This window comes from Dromiciops gliroides, chromosome 6, assembly GCF_019393635.1.
Source record: "Dromiciops gliroides isolate mDroGli1 chromosome 6, mDroGli1.pri, whole genome shotgun sequence".
Lineage (NCBI taxonomy): Eukaryota > Metazoa > Chordata > Mammalia > Microbiotheria > Microbiotheriidae > Dromiciops > Dromiciops gliroides.
Window position 1 is genome coordinate 97,665 of NC_057866.1, and position 16,201 is coordinate 113,865.

Consider the following 16,201-nt stretch of genomic DNA (forward strand, 5'->3'; position numbering starts at 1 on the left):
AAAACTAAATAATAAATTGAAATTTTAAATGAAAAGAATTAAAAGGAAAAGGTTAAAAAAGAAAAGAAAATGAGACTAACTCACAGCCTCAAAGAAAGTAGAAGTTCACGGGGAAACGAAACCTTCTCCCTCATAGCACATAAAGGAGAAAGGAAAGCCCAGAGGGGAGGAAGAGAATCCACTCAGGCAGCAGGGAAAGGCCAAAGATGACCCTAGCCATGTAGAAGCAGCACCATCAGAGGGAGGCGGGAAGTGGTTTATCAAGTCTGCCCTTTACTCTGACTGACTGATGGAGACAGCCAAAAGGCGAAGGAACAGCAGCCTGGCTCCCTCAGCCCTCCTTGGGGAGAGCAATCACATGGTAGCAGAGTACCTGGCACATAGTAGGCACTTAATAAATGTTGACTAGATTGGATTTCTGGACTTTGAGGCAAAGTTCTGCTCTCTCAGCAGTGTTTATCCAATAGGCAATTCTTGACCAAGTATTTTATATTTCCTGCTACTTCTAACACAGGGTTATTCAGTTCTGTTGTTTTGATTCTCGTCTGGTCTGTTCTCGTGTGTGTGTGTGTGTGTGTGTGTGTGTGTGTGTGTGTGTGTGTGTGTGAGAGAGAGAGAGAGAGAGAGAGAGAGAGAGAGAGAGGGAGGGAGGGAGGGAGGCAGAGGCAGGCAATTGGGGTTAAGTGAATTGCCCACGGTCACACAGCTAGTTAGTATGTAAAGTGTCTGACGCTGGATTTGAACTCAGGTCCTCCTGAATCCAGGGCCAGTGCTCTATCCACAGCACCACCTAGCTGCCCCCATCTCTATTTTTTTTAAAGCCAATATCAAGCGGTTTTGATAATGCTGCTTTTTAAATATCATTTGAGCTCTGAAGGAAGGGCCATTACTCCCTTCATACCTATGTCTTTCCATTATTTTTCTTGATAGTCTAGGTATTTAAGGAGCACTTTGTAAACAAATCTGTATTGTTTGTGTCTTATAGTCACTGGAAATGAGATTTTCTTTCCTATTATTGCCCCTTGGATGTTACCATTACAAAGAAACATTGTTGATTTCTGAGGTTATGTTTTGTAGGCTGCAATTCTGCCAAAGACATCATCTCATTTGGTACCTTTGGTGATTCTCTAGGATTTTCTAACATTGGGGTGATGTCATGACTTGCAGTCTATCAGATTTAAGTGAGTGGAGGGCTGTCCAAGGTCATTAACCTCATTCTCTCCTCCAGAACCATCTGGATCCAGGACAGTTAGGCAGGGCAGTGGATAGAGCACTGGCCCTGGAATCAAGAGGATCCGAGTTCAAATCTCACCTCAGATGGTTACTGGCTCTGTGACCCTGGGCAAGTCACTTAAACCCAACTGCCTTAAATACCCAAGGTCATCTCCAGCTGTCCTGATGTATGTCTTGCCACTGGACCTAGATGGCCCTGGAGGAAAGAGTGAGGCTGGTAACCTTGCATAGCCTTCCCTCCCTTAAATCCAATCTATTGCAAGTCATAACATCACCCTGATGCCTGTCCCCTTCCAGGACAAAGGACAAACAACAGGATTTTCTACATAAACTATAATGTTATCAGCAAACAGGCATCATTTTATCTTTTTTAACCTATCCTTATGCCTTCCATTTCTTTATCTTGCCTTACAGTTATTACTAGGCTGTCTAGGACTATATCAAATAGTGGGGAGAGCGGGTATCCTGGCTTCATTTCTACATTTACTAGGAAGGCTTCTAGTCCATTCCCATTGCACTCGATACTTACTTTTGGTCATGGATGGATACATTTTTTTAAATTTATTTTTTTAATCAATTTTTTGTTTGGTTGGTTTTTTGGGGTTTTGTTTTGTTTTTTGCAACACTTATTTTATTTTTTCCAGTTACATGTAAGGGTAGTTTTCAACATTCATTTTCTTAAGATTTAGAGTTCCAAATTTTTCTCCCTCCCTCCCTTTCCTCCCCCTTCCACAAGACTGCAACCAGGTTATATGTGTACAATCCACAAGTGCTCTTTTTATCAGCTCTTTCTATGTAGGTGGATAGTATGCTTAGTCCCTTGGGATTGTCTTGGATCACTGTATTGTACTTAAGCCATTCACGATTGCTCACCATCATTCACAATACTGCTGTCACTATGCACAATGTCCTCCCAGTTCTGCTCACTTCACTATACATCAGTTCATGTGAGTCTTTCCAGGTTTTTCTGCTATCAATGGATGGAGACATTTTATAACAGCTCCTCTATGCCTAGACTTCATAGGATTTTTAGTCTATATGAGTGTCGTACTTGGTCAAATAATTCTTCTGTGTGTGTTGTGATGATCATGGCCTTTGGGACGTTTTCCTCACGCTGACCTCACCCCTGGCTGGATAGACTGTAGACAGAATCCACGCTCCCTGCTTCGACTCTGAGATGTCGCGATTCCCTGTCTCTCTCAAGACCCGGGCGTCTCTTCTAGTTCCTTCCAACTTCGATTAAGCTCCTAACCTGCGCCAGGATGTGCCTCCGGCCTTACAGCTCACCGGCCACCCCCAGGCCCCGGGGTCCCCCGGGAAAGGCCACCTACTTTGGTCGCCAAGAGCCGGGCACGTTCACAACTTCCGCTCTCGGGCTCTGTTCTGGAAACACCTGCTCCCACCAAGAGCTGCTGCTGGACCTGCGGAGAGCTCGGAGACTCCCGGGAGGTCTGCAGACGGGAGGCTGGCTGCACGGGCAGAGACCCCTCCACCCTAAGGAGACAAGGATGGGAAGGTGGGGCTGAAAACCCACGGCAGGTGCCTCGGGGGTGGCAGCGGGCGGGGGGAAGCCGGCCGCTGGGGGGGGGGGGGCTGGGAGGGGAAGGCTGGCACCCACCCCAGACCCCGGATAGCCCCCCCTCAAAAGTCTCGTGGAGGGGCCCGGGGGAGGAAAGCGGGCGAGGGCCTTTGTCAGCACCGAGCGGGGACTCTACCCCGCGGCCCGGGGCGGGGGGGGGGGGGGGAGGACCGACCCAGGCCGCCCCAGAAGCCGGCGGGCGGGGCGGGAGAAGTGGGCCCCATCCCCCGGGGGCTCCGCAGGCGCCCAATGCGTGCTCGCTGGCCAGGAGACTGAGGCGGGGGGGGGGGGATCCCCGAAGGACGGCACCGCCTGGGGGCGAGCCTGGAGCTGGGCACGGGGGCGGGAGCTCGCGGGCCCGCCCAGCCCCCAGCCCAGGCCGGGGCCCGTCGGGACGCTCACCGCGCGCGGGCCCCAGCGTCGACCCCAGGACGGCCCAGCCGGCGCGGGGTCCCGGCCCCATGACCCGGAGTCCCCGGCCGCTGAGAGAGGACGCCGGCGGTCCTCCCGACCTGCTCTGCGCGGCCCCGGGGCCGGAAGGGGGCGAGTGCGCCTGCGCCTTCCCCGCCGGAAGTGAGCGTGCGTAGCCCGGAAGTGAGTGTGCGTTTCCGCCGAGCGGGCTGTCAGCGCCGCTCGCCTCCCCCGAGCCCCGCGCGCCCCCCGCGTCCATCCCGGAGCCGCCGCCGCCATGAAGGACGTGCCGGGCTTCCTGCAGCAGAGCCAGAGCGCGGGGCCCGGCCAGGCCGCCGTGTGGCACCGCCTGGAGGAGCTCTACACCAAGAAGTGAGGGGCACGGAGGGGGGCTGGGGGGGACGGGGGGGCCCGAGCTGTCCCTGGGAGCCTTTCCCGCCCCCTCCCCTGGAACCCCCCCCCGTCCCTCCCCTCGGGATGGGCGCTGAGGGTCCTCATCCCCCAGGCTATGGCACCAGCTCACGCTCCAGATCCTGGACTTCGTGCAGGATCCCTGCTTCGCTCAGGGCGACGGGCTCATCAAGGTGAGTGGGGGGTGACCCTGGGCCCTGCTGCCCCCCAACCTGCCGTGCCCGGAGTGTTTGCCGGGCGCAGGGGCCCCAGCGCCCCGGGAGGGGGGGCTCCCGCGGACCCTTGGACATAGAAGAAAGCTGAGCCTCCTCGGCCCCCCCCCCGGCCCCCCTCCGCTCCCCTTTCTCCTCCCCCCTCCTCCTCCCCCTCCGTGTCCGCGGCCTTCCCCCTTCACACACACACCGCCCCCCCCCCCCCGGCCCTGCCGGGTAAAGAGCCCCAGTGCCCAGCGAGGGGGCGTCCGCCGGGCTGTGCCCCCCTCTCAGCTGACACGAATCTCCCGCCCCCTCCCCCTTTCTCGGGTCTCTGGCCCCCACCGGGCCCCGGTTCTGGTTCGATCGGCCCTCCTCCTCCCTCCTGCTAACGTGGCCTCTTGTTTCCCTTTGCGATTCCCTCGGGGTGGGGGCATTTCCCCCATTTATTGACAAATTTGATTCCTTCATTAGGAAGCCGCCGACCCCTGCCTGTCAGGGTCCCTCTAACTCAGGGACCCCCGCCCGTCAGGGGCTCCACCTGGGTCTCCCACAGGAGACTTTCCCCGTGGGTTTCCCACTTGTGTCCCTTTCAGTGCCAATCCTGTCGACTTGGTTGGTGCGAAGCTCACCAGCCTCTGGTCGTGCTGGCCCGGTGTCTCCCTCTCTCCTTGTTCTGAGAACTCTCCCCCAGCAGTAGCTCCCTCTCCAGCTGTGATCCTCCAGCTCTCAGGGCGTGGGGCAGGCCAGGCTGCCCTTGTCAGAGAAGCAGCCGCCTTCCTCCAGCCTCTCCTGGGGTAAAACTCACTCGCTAATACTTTGAAACAGGTGCTCAGACTCAGGGTTCTCTCAGGACCGCTCCCTGCCTGGGGTCATCGGCCCCAGACTTCCCACTGGTGACCATCTCCTTCCTGTCAATGAAGATAGCCATGGCTAATTCTGCAGACTGCTGTGAAACCCAATCTTTCCTATCCTGGGCTTCCACCACAAAATGCAGTTCATTCTTTGTGTATTTTTGTGGCTTAGACCCTTTTAGAATCTTCCCTCTTGCTAACAAATGCTTTTCATGACGCCGGGCAAACTGACCCAGAATTCCTTTCCTGAGAACTGATAACATCATCCGATAATTATACTTTGGGCTGTTTTAGCTTAAATGAATGACATTGTACTTGGCCACAATTGAGCTTATCTCCTTTTCTGCCCAATCCCTTAGCCTATCTTCTTCTTCCCATCACTTGGTCATTGTACTGCCCCAAAGAGCTTCTTGGGTACTTGCCTGTGCTCCTCTTCCAAACAGTTAGGAAAATTATAAACAAAACCAGTTCTAGCACTTAACCCTGGAGGGCCTCACGTATTAAAGTTTCCATGCTTCTCTGAAGCATTCTCCCTCCTTTGTTCCTTGTCTCTATTCCCTCAAACTCTACATGTGGAGTATCTTTGATTTTCTGAGTTTCCATCACTAGCTCCAATTTCCATAGGAATATTAGTATTTGGGTTTGTTTTAATATGGGCTCACAAACTATTGCTTAATGTAAAGCAACACCCTTTTAATAGGCCTTCATAAATTAGCAAAAATTGGAAATATACTAAAAATAGTTGGGAGGAGCAGGAAATCTGAGTTTCTGGACTTGGCATCTGTTTCTTTTATGTAATGTAATTTCACATATTAAAACAGGATTATACCAGAAGAGTTGGAATTGATCCTTGCAGAAAACTTATTTTCCCAAAAGGCTGAGAAGTTTGGTAGCAAGAGACAGATTTAAAAGCAAGAGTTGCCCTCCTCTGTCCTAACTTACACAAAAGTGTTCCATTTCCATCATGGCTAATCGTTTAAGTTTCTGACATAGGAAGTAACAGAGCGTTGATTAGGGACCCAGAGGTGTCTGTGTATAATACCCCTCTTACAGTGCTGGGAGAGCACACACCCCCACCCAGCCCCAGGCCAGGGGACTGTGGCTGCTAGCCTTGGACTCCAGCTTCCCTCTCACCACACAGCTTCACCCAGAGCCCCATTGTAGTAGGGCTGGGTCATTTCAGACCCCCTGGATGCACTTGACGTGTTTTCCCATCTGATGCCCCTGCCACTCGTGTGGACCATGGTCCTGATTAAGGCAGTGAGCCTGGGTATGAGGCCCCTACAAATCATGGATAACTGGAAGAGCAACAGCAGTATTAAGGATATGGCAGCTGCTAGCTTTTCTACCCACAGAATCACCTCTTCCCAGTACACAGACATCACAGAATGTAGCTAAAGTCCCCCTTCTCCCAGAAATACAGGACACAAATCCTTGTTGATGGCTTCCTGACTCCTCCCCAGCCTTTCTCAGAATCACTCAAGCAAGAGTCCAGAATGTTCCTCCCCCTCTTAATCTTTGGCCTGATTAGAATTTGTCTTAATCTTGGCTATGCCCTGTTGTGCTGGTTTTAGTTTTCTCTGTTCCTTAGTGTTACCCTAACGTGACTGCCTCTAGTTTGGTGCTAGGGTGGCCTTGGGGGTCGGGGAAGGCAGATCTCCTCCTGCCTGTTGCCCACATGTTTGCTGCTCCCCAGAGTCTTCCTGTCTGTACCTGTGTCCTTGAGTAAAATGCTTACCCAGCCAAAAAGGCAAGACAGCCCCAAAAGTCAGCAGTAGTTCCCAAGGGGGGGTTCTAGAGCAGCAAACAGAAGTCCTTTCTTGGACCTGGGATCAGCCATGGCCACAGACAACTCCTGGAAAGCATAAACGATGGTGACTGCTCCTCTGGGAGGGACCATTCAGCATGGCGCTGCCAACCTGAATTTTTGTCTGGGAGCTGTCTGATTGTGTGTCTCACAGCCCGTATCTCTTGTGTCCTTCCCATCCTAAACTTGAGACCGAGAATGGTATTTTAAGGTGGAGCTGGCATCAAGTGGCTTCCATTTCTCTCCTCTCACAGCTTTATGAAAACTTCATCAGCGAGTTTGAGCACAGGTAGGTAACACACCCTCTTGTGAAGTGTTTCCTTTCTGCATTTGGACCTTATTGAGATTTTCAATCCAGGTGACCTTTCCATTTCAGGGTAAATCCTCTGTCTTTGGTGGAAATCATTCTCCATGTGGTCAGACAGATGACAGGTGAGCATTAATTTCACAAAGAACAAGCCCCAGTGAGTAAGTACACCTCTGACTCCTCAGCCCTTGTTAACCTAATTCCACTGAGTTATGCTGAATGATACCATTGTCAAGTCTTATACTAGATTGATCTGACTGTTGTTCCTCTTCTGACTTCTTTCTTTTTTGTTGACTCCAGATCCTAATGTTGCTCTTACGTTTCTGGAAAAGACTCGTGAAAAAGTACGTTGCACATTTTAGCTTCACCTTTCTTTGCTCAAGCAGTTCTCCATTGGGTCTCCATGTACATGTGGTAACTGTAAGCTCTGGGAAGGCAGGAGCCTTTTCCTGGCCATTTCTCTGTTTTTGCTGCTTCCTCATCTCTCTCTTACTCCTTTTGGCAACTTCAGGTAAAAAGCAGTGATGAGGCGGTGATCCTGTGCAAAACTGCCATAGGAGCTCTGAAACTGAACATTGGAGACCTCCAGGTGACCAAGGTGAGGGGAGCTTGTCTGTCCCCAGACCCTCGGTGGTTTGGAGAGCAGAGGCTTGGGAGCCAACACAGACACTCCCAGGCTGACCCAGTCTTGTCAGGGGAACCCTAGGTCACGCTTAGCGGTGGCATTAGACAGTCTCTTCCACCCCCATTCAGAGTCATGAGACTTAAGTGGATGCCACTGTATCAAGAAGTGGGGCGGGGAATGTGTGTATATTCTAGGGCACACGGCACTCTTTTTGTTTGGTTTGGTTTGGTTTGGTTTTTGGGGGTTTTGTTTTTGTTTTTTTTGCGGGGCAGTGAGGGTTAAGTGACTTGCCCAGGGTCACACAGCTAGTAAGTGTCAAGTGTCTGAGGCTGGATTTGAGCTCAGGTCCTCCTGAATCCAGGACCGGTGCTCTATCCACTGTGCCACCTAGCTGCCCCCAACACGTCACTCTTACAAGCATGGTCAGCCCCGTTATTGTTGGACGCTGGGGAGGTTGGGCAGGGCTGCCACTTCTCAGGAAAAGGAAGAGGCTAGGCCCCGGCCAGGGAGGGCAGGGGGCATTTACTGGCCATCAGGTGCCCCCTGTCCACATGGTCCTGCTACCACAGGAACCCTCAAAGCTGGCTTTTCCCATCCATCCATGTGCAGGAAACAATTGAAGATGTTGAAGAGATGCTCAACAACCTTCCAGGTGTGACATCTGTGCACAGTCGTTTCTATGACCTCTCCAGCAAGTACTACCAGACGATTGGAAACCATGCATCTTATTACAAGGATGCCCTGCGGTTCCTGGGATGTATCGATGTAAAGGACCTGCCAGGTAACTCGGGCAGGACTGCTCTCTGCCCAGGCACTGGGAGGCACATCCAGGAGGCCATGAGAGCCCTCTGTGTTTCCTACTCAAGTATGGAGGGGGGGGGCGCCTGAAGGGTCATCACCGAATGAGGAGGAGGGCTGCGTGAGGCACCTCCCAGGCTATAGGAATGGGCAGGACAATGACAGGTTTGGAGTGACTGGTCTGCAAGCCACCCCTCAGGAAAGAAGCCTGGCTGTCTCTTCCTCCTCTTGTGTGTCTACCCTCTAGACGCCGTGTGGCCCAGTGGAAGGTGATAGGCTTTGGCCCCAGCTCTGCTGCTTGCTGCCTTGCTGGGCCTCAGTTTTGTCGGCTGTAAAATGGGTGGGGGACACGACTAGATGCCTTCTGAGAGCCCTTCCAGTTCTAGATCTGAGAACACACAAGGCCATAGTGGGGTGGCCTGTGTTGTTCGGATTTGATTGTCTCTGCTCCAGAGAGAAGGGCCACTAACGCCCAAAGAGATATGGAGGGCGTGCTGTTGAGGGATGAAATCAAAAAGATGGCCTCCATTGGGTAGGACAAGGGCAGGGAGGGAAGCTGGATTGAGGATCAGTAGAACAAGGGTGAGTTCTTCAAGTTCTAGGAGACTAACTAGGAGAAGCCACAAAAGCTGGAGAGTGCAATTAAATTAAAATCATTTGTGCTGGGTGCTGCGGGCAAGACAGCAGTTAGAAAAGATCCCACCCCTTGAGGCATCAAGTCAGGATGTGGGCCACATCCACAAAGAACCTCAAAGGATCTCTGTACCTTCCTCATTGTTCAGCCTCCCTCCAGCGGCCAGTTCACAGCCTGTCTGTGCCTTCTCCTGTTTGGTCACCCTTTTCTCTGGACAGTCTCCCCAATGAGGAGATTAGGCTCTGTGCCAAGCCCCAGGGATACCCCTGACTTCAAGGGGCAGCCAGGACAAGTCGAAGACCCTAAGTGTCCCTGTGGCCCCTTGGGTCAGCTGCCCCTAGGGAACAGTTTTGATTCTTCAGAGGTCAATCACAGCCCTAGTGTATCCCCTACCTTGTTTCTCCCAACAATCTCAGCTGCTTTCAGTCATGCTCTTTAGTTTGGTCCTTGACTGTAGTGTCTCTCTGAGGTAGGGGTCCTGGCAGGGCAGCCTGTTGAGCAGCCCTTCCAGCAGCAAGTTCCAGTCAGTCACTGGCATTTGTTATCCACTTGGTTTTCTTTGTGTGGATTGTGAGGTTGAACTTTTGGGTGCAGTAGGGGATCTCATTTAGGAGGCTTTGTATAGTCAGCGAGCCATTGTCCACAAAGAGGAGAATCAGGGGGCCCTGGTGACCCACCCTGGGCAAGCACGGGTCCCAGGACCACCCAGGTCATCACTGTTAGGTCCAACAAGGAATCTTGTATGACCACCTTGCCCCGATTCAGGACAGTTTTTTGGTTGGTTTTTCTCCATGGGTATGAAGCTTATTCTCTTAGCAGTGCTCAGTCCCCTCCTAGGAGGGGATCCTTCCATGCCTCCTTCTTCAGTGTGGCCTGGCTCGGGCCAGTGGCTCAGCGTGTAGGATGTTAGGGAAATGCTGACAGATGTTCTGGGGCGTCACTGGGCCCCAGTCCTGTCTGTCTGTTCCATAAAAGCTTATCAATGCCCTCTGGGGGAAACCAGAGGAGCCTTAAAAGACACAGCCATCACAGAGGGGCAGCAGCCACCAATCCCTGGAGTTCAGAGCCCCACAAGGGTAGTTCACCTTCATGAGCCAACTTTGATACTTCGTTGTGTCATAGAGGTACCACTGTGGAGACTGCTGTTGCTCATGTGGTGTCTGGAGGAGGCAGCATGTCAGAGGTTGGCAGCTCATGGGGACATGGGGGCACATGCAGGCAGGGGCCTGGAGGAGGTTGGAGCCGGGAGGCTCTGGCCTCGGGGCCAACATTGACAGATGGGAGAGGTGGACCGAGTTACAGGAGTTACTTTGAGTTACCCAGCCAGTCTGATTGGCTGGGCCATCAGAGGCGTGTGACCAGAGGCCTCTTCTCATCACAGTGTCTGAGCAGCAGGAGAGAGCCTTCACCTTGGGCCTGGCAGGACTTCTCGGGGAAGGTGTCTACAACTTTGGGGAGTTGGTGAGTCGGCGCCAGAGTTGGGTCTGGTCCTTCAGGGAGGGGAGGACCCTTGAGCTTCTGTGGCCAACACCCTCTCTGCTTGGCCCACAGCTCATGCACCCTGTGCTGGACTCCCTGAGGAACACAGACCGGCAGTGGCTGATTGACACCCTTTATGCCTTCAACAGTGGTAACGTAGAAAGGTTCCAGACTTTGAAGCCTGCCTGGGGCCAGCAGGTGAGGCCTCGTACTGGCGGGGGGGGGGGGGGTGCACCTCAGTTTCCTCCACCATCCCTCCTAAGTGGAAAGAAATTAAATTCTAGTTGAAACCCAGGGTCCTCAAGGGCTCTGCCATCCCCAAGTCCCCAAGGGCCCCCATTGGCTGCTGACTGGCAGAGGGGCCGCTCATCTGCCTTTGCCCCCACATAGCCGGATCTGGCTGCCAATGAAGTCCTGCTCCTGCAGAAGATCCAGCTGCTATGCCTCATGGAGGTGAGTGTAGACACCCCCCAGGTGTGGCCGGGGCTCCCCTGATGGGCTTAGGTTTGGAGGAAGAAGTGGTCACCCCTGTCTTGGCATTTCAGATGACCTTCACACGCCCAGCCAACCACCGGCAACTGACCTTTGAAGAGATCGCCCAGAGTGCCAAGGTGAAGGTGAATGAGGTAAGCTTCTGCCCGGGGGTCCTGGGACAGCCTATCCCCCACCAGCACCTCTGACCCCTTGGCTGTGCCCATGCAGGTGGAGCTGCTGGTGATGAAGGCCCTTTCAGTGGGTCTGGTGAAAGGCAGCATCGACGAGGTGGACAAGCGGGTGCACATGACATGGGTGCAGCCTCGAGTGCTGGATTTGCAGCAGGTATGGTCTCCAGACTGTCCTGATGCCCTTGGGGTTAGGGGGCAATTGGGAAGGCCCTTGGACTCCACACGACCTCCCAATGGTTCACCTCATTCATTACCCAAGGGGGGGGAGGGCCAGGAAAGGCAGGAGGAAGACCAGGAAGGGGTGGGACTGGGAAGGCCAGGAGGCCATGCAGCATGGGAAAGTCATGGAGGACAGAGGCGATCCAGTGTGCCCGGGCAGAGGGGCCCCTTGTCAGGGCAGCTGTGCCTTTGCTTGCCCCCCCAGATCAAGGGCATGAAGGACCGCCTGGAGTTCTGGTGTGCTGATGTGAAGAGCATGGAGATGCTGGTGGAGCACCAGGCCCACGACATCCTGACCTAGGGGCTCTGGGCTGGCCCAGCTTCTACCCGTGTGGGAGGGAAAGACTTGGCTGCACCCTGTGCTCGTGGTGATCACTGCTGTCCCCAGAGGGAAGGAGGGGCTCCAAGGGGGGCTCGTCCTCCTAGACGAGATGGGGGGGCCCTGCCGGCCTCCTTCAGGCTCCCATCCCTGCCCCCACCCCAAAGGCTCTGGGCCCTCCAGATAGGGCGTGGTGGTATTTTTGTCCCCTTGGGTCTGACCTCCTCCTGTACAGGTCTGTGTATGTGGTGTGGTGCAAGAATATCCTTGGAATAAACATCTTTGCCTTCCCTCTCTGGGCCTCCTCCCTCCAGGCCCAGCTCTGAGCTCAGGCTCACCTTAGAAGGGGTCTGGGGGTGGGGTTGTCTCCTTCCTAGGAAGAAGGAACATGGTGGGAGGATGAGCCCAGGTGGGCACAGTGGGAAGACAAGCATGGGTTGGAAGCTGGGCAAGGCTCCGCAGGGCCTGTGACGGGGTCCTCACTGGCCAGAAGAATCACAGAAGCAGTTTTGAGCAGGAGAGACTTTTAATGGGCGGGTCTTGGGGGAGTCTCCTGGAGGCCGCCGTGGGGGTGCAGCGTTGGTGGGCACTTGTCCCAGAGCACCTCTGTTACCCAGAACTTTTCTTATAGCTGCTGAGGTGCGCTAATACCCATGCTGGAGGACCAAGGAAAGTGAAGAAGACAGTCACCAGAGCCAAAGCCTGCTCCTGAAGGGGGGAGGGGAAATGCATTGATTAAGCAACTGCTGTGTGCCAAGCACTCTTAGGACTTATACAGTTGGAGAAACTGAGGCAAGCAGTGGTCCTGCCTTGGGGTTAGTGCTCTATCCCCTGCTCCACCAGCTGCTTAGGAAAAGGACAAGCTGGGAGGGGGCCAATTCCTTTCCCCATCTCAACCCCCACCCCCAACCATCCCACCCTTTCTTGGCAGCTGCTCCCCATCCTCCCTCCCAAAGTTCCAACACAGCCAGCCCTCCTACCCTACCCACCCTAAATAACCTTCAAACCCCATGACCTTCCAAAGAGCGAGCCAGCCCAGAAGCTGAGGAAGAGGTAATGAGCCTCACAGCTGTCTGACGAGTGGGCATTGCAAGGCCTCAGCCTGGAAGGGTATTGCCCAGCATGGAATGACTAGGCAGGGTCAGGTGTCTGCACCAAATGGGAGTTGGGACAGTCCCTCCGGTCAGCCCAAAGAAAGCTTTCTGGTAAACACACCCCAGTAACGGGGACCCCCCTCCCCGGGGATGTCTTCTGTGCTGAACAAGGGAAATGGGGAGAGGCCAGGAAACAGGCTGTGACCTGGGCCAAGTCAGAACCTCTGGTCTCCACCACTGGCAAACCAAGGAGCCAGAACACGCCAGTAGGGAGGTCTGGGGAGAGAACTACCTTCAGAGGTACCCACAGAAGGTCCCTTCCTCAGCTCACTCTCATTCTGTGGCTTCTGATTTAGGGATCTCCTACCTCCCCTTCCTTTAGGGCTCATGCTCTGGACCACCCCCCTACCTCCCTCCGGTTATCAAATGTCTAGAGGCCTGTCCTTGGGACATGGGATCAAACGACCCTTCCCAACTCTTCAGACCCAAGGCTTTCTCAGCAGCTGATCCCTTCCCCTTTGGGGCTCCCTGGAAATCAGACAACTGAGAGGGAAGCCTTTGGACCAGCCACCCCGGACACAGCCCTCTGCGTTTTCAAGCCCACCCGTCTGGGCCTCCCCTTTCCAGTGTTGTCCAGCTGACCTTCCCAGGTCACAACCCCCTCTTCTCTTCAGAAGTCCCAGGTCACTTACTCTGGGGCTGGTTGGCTCCCTAGCAGGCCGGGCAGAGATGTGGGCCCTGGGAACCACCTGATTCCTCAGGGAGGCCTGGAGCAGCCTCACGGCCCTACTCAAACTCAGCATGGTTCTTGAGGGGCTCTGCTCTGTCCCACGCAGGGAAGGCTCTTCCCTTTACTGACCTTCACTCAGGGCAGTGCCAGCAAGCAGCAGCTGTCCTTGTCACTAAAGCCTGAGAGAGGCAGAATGGGGGCTGGCTCCAAATGCCAGGCATAGCAGGCTCCTGGCTGTGGGACGCCTGGGGGAGTGGCCTCCCCATCCCCCACTCCTAGCCCCATTTGGGCTCTGGGATTGAAGGCCCAGAGGAAATCTGGAAATGGGGAATAGGGGCTCTGACCTCATTCCCTAAGCCAAGGCAGCCCCCTCATGTAACAGAGGGGAAAGCAGGCTGGGAGGATCAGCGACTTGCCCAGGATCATTAGGCTTCTCACTGGGTCGGGCATGTTGACTGGCAGCTGTGGCCAGACCTGAGCCTAAATAGAGACTGGCCTCGCTCAAAGCTCACTTCTCACTGAGCGAACGTGTGTGGTGAGCAGCTCTGGGAGGGGGAGAGGAAGAGATCTAAGGCACTGCAAGCCACAGCAAACCCAGGGGCGCCCACGAAGCCACAGCACATGCTTGAGTGGGGACCATGTGGAGAGAAGCTGCGCTCCTCTCCTTGGGGTCAGGCATCTGGGACCAGGCACCCGCGCTAGTGGGGCGTCCTTGGTCTGTGCCCAGGGATGCAGCAGAGGTGCTGGCTAGCGTCTGCCTGGCAGCGCAGGCACATGCACACATCCATGCGCAGCGGCTGAGGCGCACTCCCACATGAGTCAGTGCAAGTGCACACCCAGGCGGGGCAGTGCAGGTGCACATGCACACATACACACTTTAGCCTCCGGCTACAGCATGGGCTCTGAGGACTGGAGGGGGGTAGGAGGGAAGCTATGCTAGGGTCTGGGATTCCGTGTCCTGTAGTGTCATCAGTGGGCATCCTAAGATGAGGCCGGAACTGCACACAAAGCTCCAGTGGTGCCAGAGCTCTGCTTTCCCTATGATCTTCCCGAGTCTCCAAGCAGCCCCGTGGACTAGTCCTCGTGGGGCAGGGAGATGGAGGGCAGCAGTCAGCAGGCTTGGACCTAGCAGGGCAGCTCTGAGCCTGTGTCTGCCTTGTCTTCTCCCTTTCTGCATTCTTTGGAGGCACCATGATGGGGGGGGGGGGGGGAACGTGCAACTTACCACGAACGTGGCCTGGTCCAGTCCCTAAATGTTCTGGACCTCCTTCCCATCATCTGTGAAGCTGGAAACGTGGGGCCCGTTAGTGAAGAGTGAAGCAAGATCAGGATGGAGGCTGGGGTGGAGAAGAGAAGCAAACTCCCTGGAATTTGCGGCCTTAGGACGCCAGCTCACCCTGTTTGTACGCCAGCCTGTCCTCCCTGCTAAGATCAGGCCCAGGACGGACTTAGCTCCAGTTGCTTCCACCACCTTGGGGAGCTCACAGGTCTGGTCCCTCTCACAGTGGGCACCATTAACTCTGTCTGGGACCACCTGCAGGACAGAGGGCAGCCATTTTGCCACTGCCCAAGGCCCAGGTGACAGTGTCTCCCTCTACACATTCACCCCTTGCCCCATGGCCCAGAAGGGGGCACTAGCATCTCAAAGAGTGAATAACAAGCCTCCCCCTCCCCTCCGGAGAGGGTGCCGCACCCTGGGCCAAGTGTTGGAGACACAGAGAGGAAGAGTGGAGGGAGATGTGAGCAATACGCACAAATGTATCCAAGCTAACCAAAGACGCCAAGAGATTTCAACTAGACAAAATGCGTGGGGGGCAGGGGGTGACACCAACCACTTGGGGATTCAGGCAAGATTTCCCTGGGAGGGGAGTTGGGGCTTCTGGGACCCCAGGGAGGAGGGAGTGGATTGCACAATGCCCTGGGAACATCCCTCAGGCCATGATTAACCCCAGCGGCTCTGAGGACCCCAAGGCCGAGGCCTGGACCAGAAGGGTGACTGCTCTGGTCTCTCTGCTGTTGCTGAGGGAGGGAAAGGGTCAGAGCCGACTGCCCTGTGTTCTCTTGGGCTTAGACTTTCTGTGTCTTTGGTTCCCTTCTCTTTCCTCACTTTAAAATTCATTCAAGCCCACAGGAATGCCCTGTCACCCACAACCTGAGTCACTCAGGGTCTGGCCACCTCCTTGCTGGGCTTTCCAACTAGAAGATTATGTCTGCCCCACCCCCTGGGGTTGGGGGGCTAGTGGCAGAGCCACCAATCCAGGATCCCAGGGCCTTTATCTCAAGTGCTTGGGATTTCAGGAAGGCCTGTGGATGTTGGCCCTCTCCTCTCCCCCTGTCCCCCACAAGTGACAGGAAATTATAGGGCTTTGATGGGGGTTGGACAGAGGAGAGGCTTACAGGGAAGCTAGGTTGCGGGGGAGGGGGAGGGCTGGCCAGCTGCAGTCCCGACCATCCCTCCCCTGCACACACTGATGAGGAAATATGCAGGGGGCCGGCCAACCAGCAGCCTGGCAGAGGCTTTCGGCCCCCATCCTTGAGGGTGGGGTGCAGCCAGCTTGGAGAGTCCGTCAGACCTCCTAATCCCTTCCTGTAATCCTGTCATTTGCCCCACAGCCCCCCCCACCCCACCAGCCCATAATTACCCCCTTGGGCTCCAAGGCCGCTGAAAGAAGCATTTATGTGGAGGAGGAAGAGGGGTCTATCATAGGCGCAGCTTGTTTCCTCTTAGTGATAAGGCATTGGCACAAGAAGGTGACCCTGGGCAGCCTCCCCTTAGTCCCTTACCTCCAGAACAATTTGGGGGTAAGGACTGATCTGGCTAGTGACCACCTGGGTCCAGTTGGAG

General features: G+C 54.9%; 2 protein-coding genes across 4 annotated transcripts in view; one reads left to right on the forward strand and one right to left on the reverse strand.

Annotated features, from left to right (window-relative positions):
* The window catches only part of SIRT3 (sirtuin 3), a 28,822-nt gene extending 25,340 nt beyond the window's left edge, over positions 1–3,482 (reverse strand). The window contains exons 1-2 of one of the 3 annotated variants that reach the window (XM_043971996.1): positions 3,215–3,482; positions 2,565–2,727 (exon numbers count right to left, since the gene is read on the reverse strand). In XM_043971996.1, coding sequence (XP_043827931.1) covers positions 2,565–2,727; positions 3,215–3,482 — 431 coding nt within the window. Of the gene's footprint in view, positions 1–2,106; positions 2,728–3,214 lie in introns of those variants that run through there. The other 2 variants (XM_043971997.1, XM_043971998.1) reach the window with 2 other exon arrangements.
* PSMD13 (proteasome 26S subunit, non-ATPase 13) lies at positions 3,459–11,826 on the forward strand. The gene is made up of 13 exons (XM_043971999.1): positions 3,459–3,595; positions 3,729–3,807; positions 6,741–6,775; positions 6,863–6,918; positions 7,094–7,137; positions 7,305–7,391; positions 8,028–8,199; positions 10,232–10,311; positions 10,402–10,527; positions 10,720–10,782; positions 10,875–10,955; positions 11,032–11,148; positions 11,419–11,826. The coding sequence occupies exons 1-13, from the start codon at positions 3,501–3,503 to the stop codon at positions 11,512–11,514; spliced, it is 1,131 nt and encodes a 376-aa protein (XP_043827934.1). The 5' UTR covers positions 3,459–3,500; the 3' UTR covers positions 11,515–11,826.
* Positions 11,827–16,201: the final 4,375 nt, after the last annotated feature.